The sequence below is a fragment of the Oncorhynchus clarkii genome, unplaced genomic scaffold (genome assembly GCF_045791955.1).
Source record: "Oncorhynchus clarkii lewisi isolate Uvic-CL-2024 unplaced genomic scaffold, UVic_Ocla_1.0 unplaced_contig_5718_pilon_pilon, whole genome shotgun sequence".
In the NCBI taxonomy this organism is placed as follows: domain Eukaryota; kingdom Metazoa; phylum Chordata; class Actinopteri; order Salmoniformes; family Salmonidae; genus Oncorhynchus; species Oncorhynchus clarkii.
The window spans coordinates 65,525-89,059 of record NW_027258200.1 but is presented as its reverse complement, the minus strand read 5'-3'; the positions used below and the strand labels follow the sequence as shown (position 1 = coordinate 89,059).

Genomic DNA, 23,535 nt, shown 5'->3' with positions numbered 1-23,535 from the left:
TGAGAGGATCTGCAGAGAAGAATGGGATAAGCTCCTCAAATAGAGGTTTGCCAAGCTTGTAGCGTTATACCTAAGAAGACTCGAGGCTGTAATCACTGCCAAAGGTGCTTCAACAAAGCACTGAGTAAAGGGTCTGAATACTTACAGTATGTACACTACCGTTCAAAAGTTTGGGGTCACTTAGATATGTCCTTGTTTTTGAAAGAAAAGCAATTTTTTTGTCCATTAAAATAACATCAAATTGATCAGAAATACAGTGTAGACATTTTTAATTATGTAATTGACTGTTGTAGCTGGAAATTGCAGATTTTTAAATGGAATATCTACATAGATCTTCAGTTTCTTGGCAATTTCTCGCATGGAATAGCCTTCATTTCTCAGAACAAGAATAGACTGACGAGTTTCAGAAGATAGACTTTGTTTCTGGTCATTTTGAGCAAATGCTGATGCTCCAGCTACTCAACTAGTCTAAAGAAGGCCAGTTTTATTGCTTCCTTAATCAGCACAACAGTTTTCAGCTGTGCTAAAATAATTGCAAAAGGGGAAAAAACTATTTAATCAATTTTAGAATAAGACTGTAACATAACAAAATGTGGAAAAAGTCAAGGGGTCTGAATACTTTCCAAAGCACTATATATATTTCCACACTATGACGTTGGAGAAAAAGTTAGTGTTAGAGCTGTTTGAAACGACCGCCTGAAATAACTGACTGTTTTGGTAGGATGGAGCCGGTAAATGAGTTAATAGACCAATAACAGCTCATTTTCAGTTTTCCCCTCCCCACTCAGACCACTTCCAGACGTGCTCTTTGCGAAGAAGAATTATTTTGTAAATAATTTTAATTGAAAACAATCACAGTAAGGTACTTTCTGTCACCAGAAATGATTTGATATTGAGATAAAAACGGCTGCATTGCACCTTTAAGTAAGCATCTCGTTAATTTGAATTAGATGTCACATAAAGTGATGTGAAAATAATATATCTTCTTGTCACCTTGGTAACAACATTTCTAAAAACGAAATGGTTGTGTTTGGAGAACCAAGAGAGGGAGGGAAGACGAGAGTGTGTGAGAGAGAGAAAGAGAGATGAAGCTGTGAATATTTGTGTGGGTGAAAAACAGAAAGGTGCTAAACCAAGAGGTGGTTTGCAAAAAGTGTCACATTGTGACAACCCACTAAAACCCAAACTCATATTTCTTCAACCAGACTGAAGGTAGCTGACAAAGAGGAGCCAGTCGGATTCTGAATAGTCTTTCTAACCCATTTACATTGAGTAGTTTAATGAACAGCTTGTGATGGATTTGCCACTGTGAGAAGTGGAGCTGGACGGAATTGAAGGAGTCAGAGAAGGAGTTTGGGGGCTGCTGTAGATTAATGACAGTGAGTGCAGTGCTGCGACCGGCTTCATAATCAGTAAAGGGAGTTTTCTCTGCGTCTCAATAATGTCTACATGTAGCCTGGTCCCAGGTCTGTTTGTGCTGTCTTGCCAAGGTTCAGTGTGACAATGCCAAGAGCTGGGACCAGGCTAGCTGACAGGTGGATCCCTGCCCACATGCTACAATGCCAAGATGCTGTTGTTTTTCTCATGCCAAAATGTATTGTTTTTTCTAAGGTTATTTCTGCTAGCTTTATAGTTAATTACCTATAATAAACACCCGAGGGGAGTGTGGCTGTCAAAATGTGGGTAGAGAAATCTCAACCATCAATCTTTCATTTTCTCTTGTTTGGCTTCTACAGGTACATGATGCCCTAAATCTGTCTCTTTCTGTTTCCGTCTACTGTCTCCCCCCCATCCCAACCTCCACACGGTCGCAGGTCAGTCCCAGCTGCCTGCATGTCTCTTTTTATTCCTCTCTTTTCCTTACTCTCTTCTTCATTAAATCTCCCCTCTACTCCTCTCTCCTACATCTCTCTCACCCTCCAGAGGGTGCTTGGTCTGTCCCAGCCATCTGAATCTGTCTATTTCTGTTCCTCTCTTCTCTCTCCTCCTCCCTCTCATCCTTCTCTCTCACCCTCCAGAGGGTCCCTGGTCTGTCCCAGCCTTCAATCTGTCTCTTTCCATTCATCTCTTCCTCTCTCTCTCCTCCTCCCTCTCATCCTTCTCTCTCACCCTCCAGAGGGTCCCTGGTCTGTTCCAACCCTCAATTTCTCTTTCCGTTCCTCTCTTCCCTCTCATCCTCCCCCTCCCTTACTCACCCTCTAGTCTAGGGGTATTAAACTCTTACCCAACGAGGTCCGGAGCCTGCTGGTTTTCCATTCTCCCTGATAATTAATTCCACCCACCTGGTGTCCCAGGTCTAAATCAGTCCCTGATTGGAGGAGAAGAAAGGAATAAAGCCAAGTGGTTCCAGAGTTGAGGGCTCTAGAGTGTCCTGACGTAACAAGGAGTATCCATCTTCATTAAATGTGTGTGTGTCTCACCCTCCAGAGGGTCCCGGGTCAGACCCAGCTGGCTGATGATGTAGCGAGGGATGTCCGTCTTCATCAGGTGTCCCTCCTTGGCGTGGTCCTCCGCTGCCTCCAGCAGGTGATAGAACTCCTCTGGGTTGAACTCCTACAGAGAGGAACCAAATACAAAGTTACACAAAAGCTGCCAGTCTGCCACATAAACTTGATGTAGTATTGACTTTTCTGGATTGAACTCCTGTACATGAAGGGGAGGGGGGACAATATATATATATATTTTTTTTACCTTTATTTAACTAGGCAAGTCAGTTAAGAACAAATTCTTATTTTCAATGACGGCCTAGGAACAGTGGGTTAACTGCCTTGTTCAGGGGCAAAACGACAGATTTTTACCTTGTCAGCTCAGAGATTCGATCCAGCAACCTTTCGTTTACTTGTCCAACGCTCAAACCACTAGGCTACCCTGCCGCCAGTATTGAGAAGAGGGAGGGACAATATTGACAGTACTGTCTGTGGTATTGAGAGGAGGGGGGACAATATTGACAGTACTGTCTGTGGTATTGAGAGGAGGGGGGGCAATATTGACAGTACTGTCTGTGGTATTGAGAGGAGGGGGGACAATATTGACAGTACTGTCTGTGGTATTGAGAGGAGGGGGGACAATATTGACAGTACTGTCTGTGGTATTGAGAGGAGGGGGGACAATATAGACAGTACTGTCTGTGGTATTGAGAAGAGGGGGGACAATATTGACAGTACTGTCTGTGTTATTGAGAGGAGGGGGGACAATATAGACAGTACTGTCTGTGGTATTGAGAAGAGGGGGGACAATATAGAGTATAACAGACTAAATCTGCCACATCGACTGCCATTGTGTATGGTGTTGTGTGTGCTGTTTTGAGTTTAACTGGGGAATCCTACAGGCTGAAATAAGGAGCTAATAAACTGCTGGGTACTAACATGGTCATAACTTTGAATTGCTGCTCCAATAAGCCCTACAGCTGATTAACATAGCCTTTTATTCTGTCCTCTGGGCATCTCTTTCATTCACCCTTTGTGGAGGGATATAACACTGTTATTAGAAACCAGAGCACCTGGGGCTGGGAGGGGAAGGTCATTTCCTGGTTTCAGTGTTCCGATGATCAACTGTTCCCTGGCCTTGCCAACTAAGATACAGATGAGAGGAGTGAACCCATAGAAATAGAAGGAATAGAATAGATTATATTTCTTTGAGTAAATTTACAAAGTTCCCTGGATTGCCAACTATGATGAGTGGAGTGATCATAGATTAGAGACACAATATAAGACTAATATAAGTCTTGTACTTGATTCTGTGGGAGTGAAACTCTCTGCAGAGCGTTCTGCTCTGCTCTATGTACCTCTATGTGGGATAATGTTCTTCCACCATGGCTCTGACATTTCACCAAATCAGAGGAGACTGTGACTAGAATGCCAAATGAACTGAACCCCCCCCTCTCTCTCCCCTCCAATTCACGTTCTCTCTCCTCTCTCCCTCCACCTTTCCCTACCTCTTTCATTCTCCTCTCTCTCTCCATCTCTCTCCTCTGCATTTTCCTTTGTCTCTCCCTCCATCCTTCCCTCCATCTTTACTTCTCTCGCTTTCTCTCTCCCCCCTCCATTTCACTTTCTCTCTCCCTCCATCCTTGTCTACCTCTTCCCTCTCACTCTCTCTCTCATATAACTGACACAAGCAGAAGCATCCAGCCTGACCCTATCGACCTCTTCCGCTGGTGACCCTGGCAACGGGAAGATGAGACGCAACAGCAGAAGGAGGTGGGACCAAGCGTTTGACAGGCAGGGGAAGCCATCAATCAGAGTGTGTAAATCCAGGGACACTCCAGTGACTTATGTACATATAGCTTTGAATGTCAACTGGACAGTTGGAGGAGTTCATTTCAACTGTCATTGAATGAGGTGTTGGCCCATGGCAGCAGTGTATGTGGGTGGACGTTTTACAGTTAGGAAAATATCCTTAGGCATTTAACATAATGCTGTGTATGTAATGACTCATATAAAGACATCTTTGACCTATATCTATGAAAACAAGGGATGTGTTTTGGTTAAATACACCGCACAATCTGTCATAAAGTTAGCCTCTAGTATCGTTGATTTAGCTACAGGGACAAATGAGAGAGGGAGACAGATTAAAGGGGATGAACAGTATGTGTCCCAAATGGCATCCTATTCCCTACATGGTGCACTACCTTTGATCAGAGCCCTATGGGGGCCAGGTCCAAAAGTAGTGCACTATATAGGGAATAGGGTGCCATTTGGAATAGTAGGCAAAACAAACATATGTTTCACGATTATAGCTATATTATCAAAATCAATAAACCAAAGCACGTTTTGGGGTTCATTCATTAGTTTTTAGGTGATTAAGTAGAATCCTGTTGAAAAATGATGCGGAAAGTATCATTTACATTCCTAAAACATAAGTTGAAAATGTTACTGTTCCTGCTACCTATTGTTGATTATGAATTTGTTTTTAAATGTCCAAATTCATAATCAATATGCTGAAATATGTTGTGATATTTTGAAGGCCAAAAATAAACATTACTCCCTACACATACATATGTCACACTTGTGTTCAGATTAGTTCTATTTAGCTAAATAAGTTGCTTATAAACTGCACACACACCAATATTTACCAAGCAGCCACTCTACACTTTGATTGGCTTGTTCTACTGTAATCAAAAGCTAGCGCAAATGAATCACATCACTATTGTCTATAAAGATCAATGGAACTGGGACAATAACCGGGGTGACGTGTACCGTTTGCCCTCATCTAAAAGATAAAACCACAGCTAACTTGGGTAAACTACTTATACCTGTCGATAGATGAGAACCTGTAGTAGCCATTTCTCAACTCATCTCGTTGTGTCATGTTTACAGTAGATGGCCAATACGAAAAGGAAACAACACCTTTTTGACTGGAACATTTCAACGAATCATCACCTCACAGGTAGACCTACAAACTGACAGGGGTTTCATTTCAGTGCCAGCTTGACTGTCAAATACGTGGATTTGTTTGTGGCCAGCAACTTTTTTTAAAGCAAAATCAATGTAGTATAATCTTGATAGTAACATCACCAATCTGAGGTGAAAAGATGTGTAATTCTACTCAATTAATGTGTTGAAAATTCAAGCTTGTACAAGGTAGTTAACACACTTTCCAAATTAGGGGAATTAGCGCAATATTAAATCATTTTATATGACAAAATAATTCAACATATCAATTAAGTGATGATAGTACAGCATATATTGCCCACTCACAAGCTATTGCAACAATTCCACATATTTCTAACTCAATTATCTATTTAGAGAGTGAACTGCTCTGAAACCCATTTAAACCAGGTGCTCTAGAATAGAGTCTCCAGAGTGTCTGAGCCGCAGCCTGAACATTCAACGTCCCTGTAATAGACCTGTAATAGAGCTCACCAGACATTCCAGAAGCCGGGCGGGACGAGATATGATGATGAAGAGCTTTTTGACCAGCTCAGTGACGAAGGTCAACTCAGAGCTCTCAGAACGCTCATAGGCCTGAGAGGGAGAGAGAGAGAGAGAGAGAGAGAGAGAGAGAGAGAGAGAGAGAGAGAGAGAGAGAGAGAGGGCTTCAGCACCAGGGACAGCGATAAACAAATTCTTAGCAATTAATAGGTTCTTCACCAGTAAAATGTAATGTCAGTTACTTTGGAAGACCAGAAGGGGACTAGGGGTGCGTGTGTGTGCATGTACATGTGTTGTGTATGTGAGCATGTACATGTGTTGTGTATGTGAGCATGTACATGTGTTGTGTATGTGAGCATGTACATGTGTTGTGTATGTGAGCATGTACATGTGTTGTGTATGTGAGCATGTATATGTGTTGTGTATGTGAGCATGTACATGTGTTGTGTATGTGAGCATGTATATGTGTTGTGTGTGTGAGCATGTATATGTGTTGTGTATGTGTGCATGTATATGTGTTGTGTATGTGAGCATGTATATGTGTTGTGTATGTGAGCATGTACATGTGTTGTGTATGTGCGTCCTCATGTGTTTGCAACTATGCATGATAACTCACGTCATTGAGCATCTTCTCCAGATTCTCCTGCAGCTCAAAGAAATACACCGTTGTGATGAGTCCATCCTGTGATTTGGTCAGGCAGTCTCTGGACAGCTCTGCTATCTGGTGGTGGATGAAGCTGAGGACCCCGTCAGCCAGCGGCAGCACGCTCTCCGGGGAGAAGTTCTGGATGAACTCTGACAGACGCTCCTCCATCTGGGCTGTAGCCTGGGAGGAGAGGACAACATGGTAAAATACACTACAGGTGAGTGACTGGGGTCCGAACCCAGGCCACAAGACAGTGTTAACCAACTGAGATAAAGCCTTTCAGGGGAGAAGCTATCAACGTTCCTTCATCTGGGCAGTTGACAGATACAGCATAGACTACATATTATCAATACAGGACCGATGGGGTTCGAACACAGGCCTTTTACCAGCTACAGGATTGTGTTGGTGTGTTCAGCTAACGCCTAGGAGCCAACACAAGTCTTCAGGACTCAGGTAAGGTTACTTAACGCGCGAGCGTGGTTCACCCACCCATTGAGCACCATGTGAAGTCCATGTGATCAGTATTCTAGTGTGAGACTAGCAATATAGTCAAACAAACAGACACCATCAGCAAACTGCTGAATCCAAATAAATCTCTCCGTACCTTAGTGTTGGAACTACTATAGTATGTGATGTGTGTAATGCCTTTTCTCTGTTTGTCTGCTTCTGTTTGGTTTGCAGCTTTACCACAGCGGCAGCCTGCCTGTCATACAGCCTGTAAGTCATTGATATCGGTCAACACAAAGCCAGAAGTGGTTGCAACAGTGGACGGGGAGATATGCTGTATTAGAGAGAGAAACTGCACTGCGCTGGGCTCTGTCTAAATGGCTCTCTGGGGCCATTTTGGATCAGCTACTGCATGACATGTCAGTCTCCATTTTGGGGGTGCGACGGTTGCAACCATCTTGTTGTGTTTTTATGCAGAAGCAAGTAAAACTGTGCAGGTAGTCAGTGACACTGCAGTTAGCACTGCTTCAAGTCCCATTCATGTTATGGGATAGGGCCACTGTGTGTGTGTGTGTGTGTGTGTGTGTGTGTGTGTGTGTGTGTGTGTGTGTGTGTGTGTGTGTGTGTGTGTGTGCGCATCTGCGCATGTGTATGCGTACCTGCATACGTGTGTGCATTTCTGTGTACGAGTTGTGCGTGTGTGTGTGTGTATGTGTGTGTGTGTACTGACCTTGGGGAAGCGCTCCTTGTAGACATGGTTCATCATTACTATCTCGTTGTCATAGCAAGACGGTGAGCGCCCCGGGCTGAAGAGAGAGAACGAGACAGAGACAGAGAGGCAGATTGACAAGAAAGAGTGATAGACAATCAATTTTTTTATGTTTCGCTTGAATGCAGGCTTAATTTGCAGCAGCCAGGACCCAGTGTGTGTGTGTGTGTGTGTGTGTGTGTGTGTGTGTGTGTGTGTGTGTGTGTGTGTGTGTGTGTGTGTGTGTGTGTGTGTGTGTGTGTGCGTACGTGTGGACCCCTGTCTGTACATTATGTAAATCAGCCAATCAGAGATAGCATCACTTTTAGTCTCTCTCTAAAATCAACCAATCAGGAATTCTGAACACTCCGTCTCCCTCTAATGGATGCACTAATTAGGACCCCACTCCTCAATCAAGGAGGAGCATTGTTAAAGACACAGGAAGTTACTCCGCCATTCTACAGTGTATCAAGAGAGGAGACCGCAAGACCCCATTGGAACAAGCCACATGCAACCATGCCAAGCACTAATACAAGACCTGGGTTCAAATAGTATTTAAGATATGTTTAATACTTGGAGCTTCATGGAGTGCCAGATGGCTGGGGCATACACTTTTGGGACTACTCCATTGGTTCCATTGCGTCAGACAAGTTTAATCAATCGCAGATAAAGTTCTTGAAAGAAAATGTACATTATTTTGAACCCAGGTCTGCTGTGTGTGGAGCAGATATTTTAGTCTGGTCTAGAAGTCTCCATGGACTCATCACTTGGGAGACAGAAGAGAGGAGAAACACATGCACTCTGGAGACCGCCTGGATGATACTGACGTGAATAAAGACCACAGTGAACTCTAGAGAGGGGCATGCTGAGAGAGAGAAAGAGAAAGAGAGAAAGAGAAAGAGAGAGACATAGAGATAGAGAGAGAGAGAGAGAGAGAGAGAGACAGACAGACAGACAGACAGACAGACAGACAGACAGACAGACAGACAGACAGACAGAGACAGACAGACAGACAGACAGACAGAGACAGACAGACAGACAGAGACAGAGAGACAGAGAGAGAGAGACAGAGAGAGAGACTGAGAGAGACAGAGAGAGAGACAGAGACAGACAGAGAGAGAGAGAGACAGAGAGAGAGACAGAGAGAGAGCAACTGTAAAGCAGAGGAGTTTGTTAGGAGATTGGGTTTGTATTCATATATTTGTGTATAAAGCTTGTGTATAAAGCTTCGAGGAGATACACAGGGCGAAACTAGTATCCCCACCCCTTTCCCTGACCCTTGACCCCTCTAACCTGAGGCTGCGGGAGCGGGGGCGCACGTGTGGCGAGCGGCGGCCCCCGTCGTCGTCGGTGATGCTCTCGGTGCTGCCGAAGTGCTTGGACAGGAAGTGCAGCTCATCCATGGTGGGCTGGAAGGGCAGCTGGTGCAGCCGCTCCTGTGACGAGGAGGAGGACTGGGGGAGAGAGGAAAGACATGAGGAGAGAGCAGGAGCGAGGGGGTGGGAGGGGGAGAGAGGGAGCGGGAGGAGGAGGAAGGGAGAGAGTAATTAGAAAGGTCAAAAGCAAGAAACAATCATACCTCATGATGTGTTTCATAAAAGAAAGAGACAGAGAGAGAGACAGACAGAGAGCGAGAGAGAGAGAAAGTGTGGAAGTGAGAGGGGTAGAGAGAGAGAGAAAGTGTGGAAGTGAGAGGGGTAGAGAGAGAGAGAGACAGAGAGAGAGAGAAAGTGTGGACGTGAGAGGGGTAGAGAGAGAGAGAAAGTGTGGAAGTGAGAGGGGTAGAGAGAGTGAGCCCTCAAGCGTTAATAAGCCTTTATTGTACAACTAATGTGTTCGATGCAGAGCTTCTAGGCTGCTGGACAAACGTCAATATCACAAAACAAAAAATGTGATGAAAAGAGAGTGGGAGGGAGAAAGAGTGTGATGAAGAGAGAGAGAAAATAGACCAAGTCTAAGAGACTGAAAACTAAAACTGGACAACAAGCTAAAGTGGGGCCTCAGGGGTCTTAGCACTAGCAGACCCTACTCTTAAACAAACGTGCTTTTCTGTTCTAGAGCTACAGGAAAAACCAGGCTGGATCAATCAAGGGCTTTAATGAACACGCCTCCCATAGGGATGGGGAGATAGTGGTGTGTGTTCGTGCGTTTGTGAGTGAGTGAGTAAGGGAGTGAGTGAGTGAGTAAGTGAGTGAGTGAGTGAGTGTGTGAGTGTGTGTTGGGAGGTTAAACAATGATTTCTGCCATGAAATCCATTAGAACCTGGCCTACTTCTGGTTCCAATCCAAACCACTTCAAATTGCTAAATGCATATCAACATTATCAATTGAACACATAGGGAGATGATGGGATGAGGTGGATTGAAGGAGGATAGAGGGATACAAGGAAGGAAAGATAGCAGGATAGAGGGAAAGTATTTTATGTCCTCTCCTGTTGTGGTTCTCTCTCTTTCTCCATTAACTCTGTCTTACTTCCTCTCTCTCCACCCCCCCCCCCCCTCTCTCTCTCCACCCCCCCCCCCCCCAAGTGAAATAAACAATCACACTCACAAAAGTTCCAAAATACATTTCAAATGTCATTTTATGTTTATATATAGTGTTGTAATGATGTGCAAATAGTTAAAGTACAAAAGGGAAAATAAATAAACATAAATATGGGTTGTATTTACAATGGTGTTTGATCTTCACTGGTTGCCCTTTTCTTGTGGCAACAGGTCACAAATCTTGCTGCTGTGATGGCATTCTAGTTTGCTCTGTTTTTTTTGTAAATTCTTTCCAATGTGTCACGTAATTATCATGTTGTTTTCTCATGATTTGGTTGGGTCTTAATGTGTCTCTCTCTGTCCTCCTGCCCTCCTTTCATCTCCTCCTCTCCTCCTTTCATCTCCTCTCCCCTCATTTCATCTCCTCTCCCCTCCTCTCCCCTCATCCCCTCCTTTCATCTCCTCTCCCCTCCTTTCATCTTCTCTGTTCTCATCCCTTCCTTTCATCTGCTCTGTCCTCATCCCCTCCTTTCATCTCCTCTGCCCTTTCATCTCCTCTGTTCTCATCCCCTCCTTTCATCTCCTCTGTCCTCCTCTCCTCCGTTCATCTCCTCTCCCCTCATCCCCTCCTTTCATCTCCTCTCCCCTCCTTTCATCTCATCGGCCCTCCTTTCATCTTCTCTCTTCTCATCCCCTCCTTTCATCTCCTCTGCCCTCCATTCATCTTCTCTCTTCTCATCCCCTCCTTTCATCTGCTCTGTCCTCATCCCCTCCTTTCATCTCCCCTGCCCTCCTTTCATCTCCTCTGCCCTCCTTTCATCTCCTCTGTTCTCATCCCCTCCTTTCATCTCCTCTCCCCTCATCCCCTCCTTTCATCTCCTCTGTCCTCATCCCCTCCTTTCATCTCCTCTGTCCTCATCCCCTCATTTCATCTCCTCTGTCCTCATCCTCTCCTTTCATCTCCTCTGTCCTCATCCCCTCCTTTCATCTCCTCTGTGTATGCGGACCCTGCAGTAGCTAATCAAGCAAGTAATGGTCCATGTAAGAGCCTGGGGAGGTCTGAAAACTGACGTCTGTACAGGAGGAAGAGAGGACGGGGGAGAGAAGAGAGGAAGGTGGAGACAGGAGAGGAGAGGGGAGAGAGGAAGAGAAGAGAGGAGAGGGGGAGAGAGGAGAGGAGAGGGGGAGAAGGAAGGAGGTAGAGAGAGGAGAGGGAAGGAGGTGGAGAGAGGAGAGGGGGGGAGAGAGGGGTGAAGAAGAGACAGGTGAGGGGGACAGGGGAGGAGAGAACCTCCTGTCAACAGCACTGCAAAACTGCAATTAATGGTAGTGTATGTGTGTGTGTGTGTGTGTGTGTGTGTGTGGGTGGGTGGGTGAGTAGGTGTGTGGGGGTGTGTTTGTGTGTGCGTGTGTGGAGGGTGTGTGTGCGTGTGTGTGTGTGGGTGGGTGGGCGCATGTGTGGGGGTGTGTTTGTGTGGGTATGTGTGGATGTGTGTGGGGGTGTGTTTATGTGGGTGTGTGTGGGGGGGGGGGTGTTTGTGGATGTGTGTGTGTGGGGGGATGTTTGTGGGTGTGTGTGGATGTGTGTGTGGGGGGGGGGGGTGTTTGTGGGTGTGTGTGGATGTGTGTGTGTGGGGGGGGGGGGGGTGTTTGTGGGTGTGTTCTCGTTCTTTTCCTCTTTTTTGTCTGTCTTCCCCTCCTCTCTATCTCTTACACACATTTCACTCTTCATTGACTCTTTCCATCTCTGTCTGTATCCCCCCCATCCCTCACTCTATCACTCAGTTTAGCAAACTGAATCATAGCAATGGATAGAGGATGAGATAACATGTTTTTAAGACCGGTTGACTTTCTGTTTCTACTTTATTATCTCACACACACACACACACACACACACACACACACACACACACACACACACACACACACACACACACACACACGTTCTCTTTGAGCCAAGTCATCAGCCACAGTGATAAATCAGGTACTGAATGTACATCTTAGCAAGCGATCTGATCTGAGCCGCTGGTTTATTTTTAGTTCTGTTCTCCATGGGTAGTATTATGGGATAGATCCATGTTCACCAGCGGGAAGGTGCCTTTTAACTATCCAGCTGAGATTTACAGCACAAATTATAGAGGGAAAGGCTTTATGTGTGGGAGGGGTGGGGGGGTAGTGTGTGTGTCTGTCAGTGTGTGTCTGTCAGTGTGTGTGTCTGTCTGTGTGTGTGTCTGTCAGTGTGTCTCTGTCAGTGTGTGTGTCTGTCAGTGATTGTGTGTCTGTCTGTGGGTGTCTGCCAGTGTGTGTGTGTGTGTGTGTGTGTGTGTACCTGCACATGGCACCAGAAGGCTGCTAGTGTGCCGTGTAATCATTTTAAAAGCAGAACAAAACAAGTAGAACATCAACTCCACAGAACATGAGTTTCCTAATGGCATCTTGCATACCAAGCAGGGAAACATTTAATATTTGGAAATACATTCTAGCGTATAAATACATATTCATGCATGGAATGTCAAGTTTCACTAATGTAATTTGCATGAATGAGAGCAAGAATAAAAAAACAAGTTTCGCCCTATCAGATGTCTCATGACTTAAAGGAGCAATCTGCAATTACTACTTCCACTGATTATGGTTTGAACTGCAGATTGCCCCTTTAACAGTTATATGGTGGTTATTATGAAGACTGGATCGTTTTTCCTCTGTCCTGCTTTCAACTGTCAAGTCTACTCCAATCAGGGACCAAGGCATGAAGCAATGGAACTGCCTTGAGGAAACGAACAGTAACTCTGATAACAAGGCCAAACAGCTCCATGCTGCTAGATCATGTCATGTTGGTAATATGAAAGGACCTCTAGAGTGTGGTGTTCAAATGGAGGAGTTATTACAATGATTTTAGTCTTTTTATTTGAGTTTCCTTTTGTCCGTTTCAGACACAGATAAAACACCATAAATAGTTAAGACAATAAATGATAATAAGGAAAACTTGTCATTAGAGATTGTTGTTCTTACACGTTCTTACACATTTTACCATCTGTGTAAAAATGGGTCAGTTGTAGTTACCGTTGAGCTGGGTGTGTTGGTGCCATATCCAGAGGAGGGGAGAGAGGCCAGGGACCATCTTCGACCGTCCGCCCTGCAGAAGAGAGAGGGATTGAGGGGTAGGGTGGGAGGGAGAGAGAGAGATAGGGTTAGGGTGGGAGAGAGAGAGAGAGAGGTAGGGTGGGAGAGAGAGAGAGAGAGGGGTAGGGTGGTAGGGAGAGAGAGAGAGAGAGGGGTATGGTGGGAGAGAGACAGAGAGAGAGGGGTAGGGTGGGAGAGAGAGAGAGAGGGGGGTAGGGTGGGAGAGAGAGAGAGACAGAGAGGGGTAGGGTGGGAGAGAGACAGAGAGAGAGGGGTAGGGTGAGAGAGAGAGAGAGAGGGGTAGGGTGGGAGAGAGAGAGAGAGAGAGGTTAGGGTGGGAGAGAGAGAGAGAGAGAGAGAGAGAGAGAGAGAGAGAGAGAGAGAGAGGGAGAGGGGTAGGATGGGAGAGAGAGAGAGAGGGGTAGGGGGGGGGGGGGTTAGGAAGAGAGCAGGAAGAATTGCGTCATACTAGTTCCAGAGCAGAAAGGTAGTTCCTTCTGTCCAAAAAGTCAGAGAGCTTAATGTTCCACATTTCTTTCACACCTCCTGGATTGCCTTTTGTGCCAATAATCCCTTCCTTTCCTCTGCTTCCCTGGGGTCCTGCTACACATATCTCTCTCCCTCTCTCTGTGGGACCTTCTATCTGTCTGACACTGCTGGAGTCATGATGGATGTTGGTTTTGGCTACATCCTGGCACTCAGAGGCCCATCCGTCTGTGCGCGCACATAAACACACACACACACAAACACTTTGTCATGCCGTGTGACAGGGGAATGCAAAGAGGGGAACGTGTCTCTGTATAAGGGTGTAAATGCATTCCCTTTCACTGTGTGTGTGCCACTGGAATATTGTCACTGCTTAACTAAACGGTCAGTTGAGGCCTGGGGTGGTCTAGTGGTCTAAGCCACTGCCTCTGCAGCAGGGGTGCAGCAGGGGTTCACATTCAGCAACTCTCTCTGTCTTTCCTCTCTACTATCCGGCCTGCCCACAAAACTACACTATTACGGCGGTATTGGTATGACAATGTGTTTGTTTATGCAGTGTAGCCAAAGGCTTTTTGGTTGTTGTAGGATTACCTGATTTAGAGATATGGCTGCTAGATTAGATTATAGGATCATAAAAAGGGACCTGCCAAGAGCGTTACCTGGTTTTTAATCCCTTTATATAACTGGATATAATCTCTTTATATGTAAACAGCAGATGTATTGAGTAGTCCAAACGCTATTTACCTTCTAGAGGAGGCAAATGAGAAGTGGGCAGGGCCACTGGGGGAGAAGTTCCTTGGGCTGTCCAATGGACTACTTCCTGTGGAGAGACAGGGAACAAACATGAAGTGCCATTATAATATTTAATATATTTAGCAGACATTTTTATCCAGAGCAGCTTACAGTCATGCATGCATACATTTTAAGTATGGGCGGTCCTGGGCATTGAACCCACTACCCTGGCGTTACAAGCACCATGCTCTACCAAATGATCTACAAAGAACCAAACTGGCCCATTATACATCACTGTAAATACAGTATTAACTGTTAATATAAACTGGGTGGTTTGAGCCCTGAATGCTGATTAGCTGATAGCCGTGGTATATCAGGCCATATACCATGGGTATGACAAAACATGTATTTTTACTGCTCTAATTATGTTGTTAACCAGTTTATAACAGCAATAAGGCACCTCAGAGGTTTGTGATATATGGCCAATATACCGCGGCTAAGGGCTGTGTGCAGGCGCGCGTTGTGTCGTGCGTAAGAACCGCCATTAGCCGTGGTATATTGGCCATATACCACACCCCCTCGCGTCTTAACGCTTAATTATAACCAATTGCCTTACCTATGTGTCCAGGGAGAGGTGAGTGTGGTCGAGGGAGAGTGGGTGATGTACTGGTTAGAATGAGGCTCTTCCGGTTACTGGTCCGGCAACTAGAACACACACAGCCACAAACACACAGGCCATCATTATCTGAAACACAGTCAAAGAGGTGATAACATTACCATCTAACAGCATCCACCACTCTTAACGTAATATCTATGAGAAAGTTGGGTGTGATCGTGTGTACTTTCATGTGTGTGTGTGTGCGTGTGTGTGTGAGTGCGTGTTTGTGTGGCTGTGGGCTTCTGAGCTTGAACGCATGTGTGCGTGTAAGTGTGAGTGTGTGTGTGTGTGTGTGTGCGCTTCTGTGTGTAAATGTGTGTATGCATGCTCATACAAATTGGGCCAGAGAACATGGTGTATTGAAGTCAGCCCACCACGTGGGGAGAGAGCCAAAGCAACAAAGCCTTGTGGATCACACACACACACACAAACACACACACACACACACACACACACACACACCACGAGCCACGGCAACAAGAACTTCCAATTTCCTTCAGTGTCAACTTGGACGAGACACCTCTCATGCGAGATAATGATGGGAGCGAGGGAGAGATGGAGAGAGAGCGAGAGAGAAGGAGAGGGGCAGGTAATGATGTGTTGAGATTATCATATAAATGAGGATTAACCCTCCTGAAGCAAGAGAAAAAAACATGGACACACACACTGAGTGTGACACAGGTGGTGTTATGCGGGAGGAGGGCTTTAAAAGGTGTGATTCTACCATGACAACCATACTTCCTGTAGTCAGGGAACCGTACGTAACGGTGTGATGTTGTAGTTGGCTGAAATCCCTCACTAATATATATTCTCCATATTATACACCACTATCAGCATAGGAGAGAAATATGGTATAGCCTTGAAAAATCACCCACAGTAGACTGTTCCCTTTCTCCTCCTTCTCCTCCTTCCTCAATCTATGGTCGACCAATGACGACTCACTACACTGTATTCACCACTAATAATGACTCCCGAATAACGACTTTCAACACTGTCAGCATAGCACAATAGTAACAGGAATATGGCATACTGTAGCCTCGAAAAATGACCCCTAGTAAAAATGATGTCACTTTTCTCCTCTGAGTGTGTGTGTGTGTGTACGTGTCAAGTCTGTTTTGGTTGCTCTGCCAGATCTCTCCAGTGTGCTGGTTTTGAAGGGTAGCTGTCAGCCAGATGAGAAGAGGTAGGAAGCTGCACAGCGCTAACACAGCATGACAAAGACCTGGGCTAGGCTTGTTCCACATTGCATCAGATAGCATTCTGCTCTATACAGCTGGGATGTAAATTACACACACACGCATGAGCAGGTAAGTACGCGACACACACGTACGCACATGCACGAGCGGTATACGCACATGTCTGAAACAGCAGGACAATTTCCATAATGCATTGATGCATTTCAAATAAAGCACTCCCTCCCCCCTTCCTCCCTCCCCCCTCCACCGCCATATCCCTTCTTTTTTTTTTTATTCTCATGTGTTTGTTCCTCGTCAGAACAGCTAACATCAAGGAAACAGCCAAAAACCACCTAGTGATCTCTCTCTGTGTCACTCAGGTACCAGGAGAGGCTTGTCAATGAACTCACACACATTTGGAGAGAAGGGGTGGTGAAATATTTAAGGGAAATGCATTAGGCTTGGTTTTGGAAGTGGCTTAACACCATTACACTACAACTCTCTGAGGACTGGAGGAGAACCAGACAGACATACTGAGAGAGTCATCCCAGTCCTTACTCTCCGTTAACTTTATATTTTTTTCGTCTTACATGTTTATTTAAATTTGGTTGGTTAATAGTATATTAACCTTCACAATTTATCACACAATCAATAATACAGTGTAGAATACACAGTACTTAAATTGGCCAATGTAAGCATTACCTTTAAATGTGTCATCATCTTAATGATGAATCTAGTTTCTTTATGAAGGAGGGCCCAGTGGAGACTAGAGGACTGTCTGGGACTTTATGGTTCAGACTGGTCCTTCTAAGTGGGATTCTAAGTAACGCTGAATGTCACTGTCCTCTCCTGTGGCTTGATTAAATGAACTCTCTAACCCACATATAGAGATAGAGAGAAGGAGCGGGATGGGGAGGAGAGGAGGGGGGTAGAGAGGGGGAGTATGTGTGACAAAGAAATTCAGTTTGTGAGAAAAAGTGAGAGAGAAAGGAGAAAGAGAGACTACCAGGGTTGAGAATATTGAGTGAAGGGGAAGAATAGAAAGATACCTTGTTTTATTTCTTCAGAGTTCAGTTCCTCTACATTAGACGTTTAGCATGAGAATTAATTCAAGTGATGAGTCATCCATAGACCTAACTGGAACTATGCTCAGTGGATGACATGCTGTGTCTTTCATAACATTTCTCATGACTTTAGTCTGATGGAAAAAGATCTGAGATAGAGCTGACAAATGAAAAATTGAAGGAAACATGGGAAAGAGGGGGGTGAATATAGAGAGGGAGGGGTGAATATAGAGAGGGAGGGGTGAAAGAGAGAAATGGAAAGGAAAAGAAGACAAGTGTGTGTGTTTTCTCTCTCCTCTCTGGTGTTGCTGAGTGACAGGGTAAATCTCTCAGTCACGGTTATGGTCATGTAGTGTGGGCTCAGCCGCTCTCCATCTGGTTTAGATAGTGTGTGTGTGTGTATGTTTATGTGTGTGTGTGTGTGCTGCTGGCTTTATCCCAAGACCACCATAAATCAAGAGCAGTGCCCTTACTATATCACACAACATAAAGGTTTTTGATAGCATATCATATGGCATTTTTGAGGTGGACAAACACTTTCAGTATGATTGTGTTCAGTTTGGTTTATCCTTAATGACCAGTCTCCAGACTAGACACATCTCTAGACAGCGTTAGCTACATCTTACAGAATTGAATTGAATCATTCATTTAACCAGGTAAATAAATGAGGAGTAAATTCTGCCTTGCTTCGTTCTGTAATGACCCGACCACGAAGCAGTAAGAGAGAGGGGGGTGAGGGGAGGCTGGGTGTACACGGTTACTATAGCAACACTAAAGAGTCACACAACATACTACTCATGTGAACGTCCAACCCCGTGCTGTAGTTACAATAACAGGTCTTTATTATTCCTTTCTTTATTAGGATCCCCATTAGGTGTAACGAAAATAGCAGCTACTCTTCCTGGGGTCCACACAGAACATGACATAACACAGAACATTAATAGACCAGAACAGTTCAAGGACAGAACATACATACATTTAAAAACAGCACTCATAGTCTACATATCAATGCATACAGACAATATCTAGGTCAAATGGGGGAGTTGTGCTGTGAGGTGTTGCTTTATCTGGTGTTTTAACCAGGTTGGCTGTTCATTTAGGCAATATGAGTTCTTTGCAATAATGGCTCTATATATTACTGTACACTTTCTTGAATTTGTTTCTTGAATTTGGGGACTGTGAAAAGACCCCTGGTGGCATGTCTGGTGGGGTAAGTGTGTGTCAGAGCTGTGTGTAGATTGACTATGCAAACTATTTGGAATTTTCTAAACATGAATGTTTCTTATAAAAAGAAGAAGTGACGTAGTCAGTCTCTCCTCAACTCTTTGCCAAGAGAGACTGGCAGCATAGTATTAATATTAGCCCTCTGATTACAATGAAGAGCAAGACGTGCCTCTCTGTTCTGGGCCAGCTGCACTTTAACTAGGTCTTTCTTTGCAGCACTTGACCATGACTGGACAATAATCAAGATAAGATAAAACTAGAGCCTGCAGGACTTGCAGTGTGGTGTCAAAAAAGCAGAGAATCTCTTTATTACGGACAGACCTCTCCCCATCTTTACAACCATTGAATCTAGATGTTTTGACCATGACCGTTTACAATCTAAGGGAACACCAGGTCTAGAACTTACTTTACACTTTGCACTCTGACTTTATGACATTTGACCTACATCCCATCTTTATACATGAACTTCTATGAACTCACGTTACACTAAAACATGCAGATGAAACCTCAAATAATCTGGTATGTGGGCATTTTAATCTACTGTATCATAATCCATTTAATCCAGACATCAGGCTCAGCCAGTAGCAGGCAGGCAGTCAGCCAGTTTAGTCAGTCAGTCAGTAGTTGATAGTAGTGTTAACAGTCAGACAGTCAGTCAGTCAATCAGTAGCTGACAGTAGTGTTAACAATGAGTCAGTCAGTAGCTGACAGTAGTGTTAACAATGAGTCAGTCAGTAGTTGCCAGTAGTGTTAACAGTCAGTCAGTAGTGTTGCCTGTCTTGTGTGATCTGTGAATTCTAGACATCAATAACCCTTGCTGTGTCTTCTGACTCTTTACCTCATGAGGTCACACTGTGATAAAAATCACATTTGGTAAAACATGATGATGAAGCAGCAAATCTGCTGTGTGGGCAGCAGTTCATAATCCATGATAATCTACTGCATCACATCACCAGGCTACAAACTCTTCCGGTGGCAGCCAGTCAGTCACTCCGACAGTATTTGACAGTAGAGTTGCCAGTCAGTGTGTGGTTGTGTGATTTATAGAGAATCAATGGCCTATGCAGTCTCTGTCTGTCTGTGGGTTCTGGTGATCAGTCAGAGTAACAGAGGAGAAAGCTGTGATAACAACTGATGAGACAAAAGGCCAAATGGCAGTGTGTGTGACTAAATCAAAAGTTCTCCCATGTCACCCCGCTCCTCCGCACACTCCACACTGGCTTCCAGTCGAAGCTCGCATCCACTACAAGACCATGGTACTTTCCTCAAGCTCACCCTACCATGCTCACTGCCACAGACCCATAAGACCTATCATATTTGAGATCAAAGGACTGGCCTTTCTCTACCACCAGGTACGGTGCATGATGACTGTGCTGCTGCTGATAAGTCAGAAGCTGGAGGCTCCAGAGATAGTGGATCAAGTCCTGGATGTGGAGAGGAATCCCAGGAAACCCATGTACAGCATGGTGGTGGACTTTCCCTTGGTGCTGTTCCACTGCCATTTTGAGGTGTTGAGCTGGCGCAGGGAGGCTGAGGAGGTGAACCACTCCCTGGCCACGCTGCAGCAACACTGGATCCAGATAGCAGTCAAGACCCAGGTCCCCCCCCTTACTATAACTGAGATATGTTGTTGTCCCACCTAGCTATTTTAAGATTTAAGTCGCTCTGGATAAGAGCGTCTGCTAAATTACTAAAATGTAAAAACATAAATGTAATGGAAAGTCAATGGAACACGAAGCTAAAATATCACGGTTCAGTTCCATCTGTCTTAGCCTGGAACTCACTGTGATGCTCTCACAGCCTCTCTCTGTTAAACCTGCCTTTGAAAGAGGACAAGATTGAAATCTATTCTCTATTCTGTGAAAAAGAAAATAACCCACTGGGCATACCACATAATTTCAATGTGGAGAATTGGGTAATATTTGGTAGATACGTATCAATAAGATTCCAACCTATTTTCGCACACTCAAAACGACAGCCAAACGTTGAAATGTTGAATTCCCAATGTGTTATCACTACGCTTTCAACCATCTAAAAGCACAACCAAATTCTAATGGAAAATCAATGACAGATTTTTTGGTTTAGTTGTCACCTAAATGTGTTATCGCTGCGCTTTCAACCATTTAAAAGCACACTAAAGTTCAAATGGGAAATACAATGTCAGATATTTTGTTTATTTATACAACAACTTAATATGTTTTTATTTGATGTGTTATCACTGTGCTTGATCTAATAGTATTAATGACCTGGATTGCAGTTAGTTGAGATTGCATTAAAGTACATGGTGCAAGTGATCAATGAAGTAAAGCCTTACATCAGGCTATTGACTGTCTTACAAAAGTAATAGAGAATTCTGTTTGGTTGACAACGCAACCAAATATCAACATTTAAAGGAGAAGTGCTGCTTGGATAGTTCCATCTGAGCCACTGGCTTAATCCTGTTCTTTAACTTTTATTTTTGGTTGAGATGTGAATCCAACATATAATTTGTTAACTTGTCGACAAGGTAATAGGCTATTTACCATATTGCAAAAGTGATATTGAATTGTGTTTGATTGTCAACGCAAACACATTTCAACTGTTGAAGGAGATCTTCTACTTGGTTAGCTCCATCTGTCCCACTGAGTCTGGCTTTAATTCCAGTTTGTCTACAAAGGAACAATTGATCTGTTGGTGTCACGTCTCCATTTCAACCCAAAATGTATGTTAAGGAATACATCAAATCAAATTTTAAATGCACTTTAAATACAGTTTGATTTAAACCTATTCTTTAACTTGTATTTTTGGTTGAGATGGAGATGTGAATCCAACATATTTATGATTAACTTGTAGATTCTATTTGAAATTAACCAGAGCTTGAAACCCTAGGCCTTTATGTATTGCCTATTTTTAGTTGAATCCTGGGCTGAATTTATAGAATAGCTGTTGATGACTTCCCAAATGTTATATAGGCCTAAATAGCATCATTGATGCTATATGATTGATACGTATGATAAGTACGGTTACATTTCATTTGCTCTGTTGAACCTACCCTTTGGAATGACTTCGATAGCAAGTGAATCTTTTAAAACCGATTAAGGATCGGACCCTTTTTTTCAATTTTCGCCTAAAATGACATGCCCAAATCTAACTGCCTTTAGCTCAGAACCTGAAGCAAGGATATGCATATTCCTGATGCCATTTGAAAGGAAACACTTTGAAGTTTGTGGAAATGTGAAATTAATGTTGGAGAATATAACACATTAGATCTGGTAAAAGATAATGCAATGTACTTTTTTGTACCGTCATCTTTGAAATGCAAGAGAAAGGCCATAATGTATTATTCCAGCCCAGGCACAATTAAGATTTTGGTCACTAGATGGCAGCAGTGTATGTGCAAAGTTTTAGACTGATCCAATGAACCATTGTATTTCTGTTCAAACTGTTGTATCAAGACTGCCCAAATGTGCCTAATTGGTTTATTAATAACTTTTCAAGTTCATAACTGTGCACTCTCTTCAAACAATAGCATGGTATTCTTTCACTGTAATAGCTACTGTAAATTGGACGGTGCAGTTAGATTAACAATAATTGAACATTACTGCCAATATCAGATATGTCTACATCCTGGGAAATGTTCTTGTTACTTACAACCTCATGCTAATCGCATTAGCATACGTTAGCTCAACCGTCCCGGGGGGGACCCACCAATCTTGTAGAAGTTAGGTGGAGATTTCACAACAATAACTCTCACGATAGCAGATTGGTCGTAGTCAGTGACAAATATCAAAAATAAGCTGGGCTTGGTTAAAACCCTGGATGTGAGACCAAAGGGATAGCTGCAGATCAATCAACTCTCCAGTAAGAGTTGCTGTCCAGCCTATTGCATTCTTGTTTTTTAACGCTACAGCACACAATGACATTCTACACGATTCTGTGCTTCCAACTATGTGCCAACAGTTTGGGGAAGGCCCTTTCCTGTTTCAGCAAGACAATGCCCTCGTGCACAAAGCGAGGTCCATACAGAAATGGTTTGTTGAGATTGGTGTGGAAGAACTTGACTGGCCTCTACAGAGCCCTGACCTCAACCCATCAAATACCTTTATGATGAATTGAAAGGCCGACTGCGAGCCAGGCCTAATCGCCTGACCTCACTAATGCTCTTTTGACTGAATGGAAGCAAGTCCCCACAGCAATGTTCCAACATCTAGTGGAAAGCCTTCCCAGAGTAGTGAAGGCTGTTATAGCAGCAAAGGGGGACCAACTCCATATTAATGCCCATGATTTTGGAATGAGATGTTTGACGAGTAGGTGTCCACATGCTTTTGGCCATGTAGTGTACAAATTCAACATAGATTGTCTGTATTGAAAATTGGTTACAATGATGACATAATCCTGTGTTTGAAATTTTGAGGGAAACAGTTGAGGGAAAATTTACCCACAAAACAACGTAGTTGATTACTTTTTTCAAATCCAATGTATTTTCCTCGTAGATTCCAAATCACAATACGTTGACAAATTATATTTAAAAAACATTGCGAGAAACAGAGAGGGGGACTGACAGAACAAGAAGAAGAGTAAGCAAGAGACATAAAAGGGGAGGAAAGAACCATAAAGAGAGTAAGGGGGAGGATGACATGTAGAGGGAATGATAGCTAGTTGTTCTTTCCTACTGTACCCAATCTGGCGGCTGTCAACAGGTCAAAGGTCAAATCAGTGGTAATGACTCGTGTGAAGAGCGATTATCCCCCGTGCAGGCCCCTCACTGGCACACTGCCATTAGTCTCACATACGAGTCCACACACAGACACGCACACACACGCACAAACGGATGCACACACACACACACAGGATACCAACTGAGCGTATTGTACTCTTTGTGTGGGGAACGGTGAATAAAG

The 23,535-nt window shown here is 44.1% G+C and overlaps 1 protein-coding gene across 1 annotated transcript in view; it reads right to left on the bottom strand.

The window, feature by feature from the left end:
• The window catches only part of LOC139395953 (microtubule-associated serine/threonine-protein kinase 1-like), a gene marked incomplete at its 3' end in the record, with an annotated part of 42,822 nt that overhangs the window by 6,847 nt on the left and 12,440 nt on the right, over positions 1-23,535 (bottom strand). Inside the window, exons 2-9 of the mRNA XM_071143266.1 lie at positions 15,151-15,239; positions 14,547-14,622; positions 13,257-13,329; positions 9,008-9,168; positions 7,697-7,772; positions 6,490-6,699; positions 5,865-5,966; positions 2,421-2,553 (exon numbers count right to left, since the gene is read on the bottom strand). Coding sequence (XP_070999367.1) covers positions 2,421-2,553; positions 5,865-5,966; positions 6,490-6,699; positions 7,697-7,772; positions 9,008-9,168; positions 13,257-13,329; positions 14,547-14,622; positions 15,151-15,239 — 920 coding nt within the window. The remainder of the gene's footprint in view (positions 1-2,420; positions 2,554-5,864; positions 5,967-6,489; positions 6,700-7,696; positions 7,773-9,007; positions 9,169-13,256; positions 13,330-14,546; positions 14,623-15,150; positions 15,240-23,535) is intronic.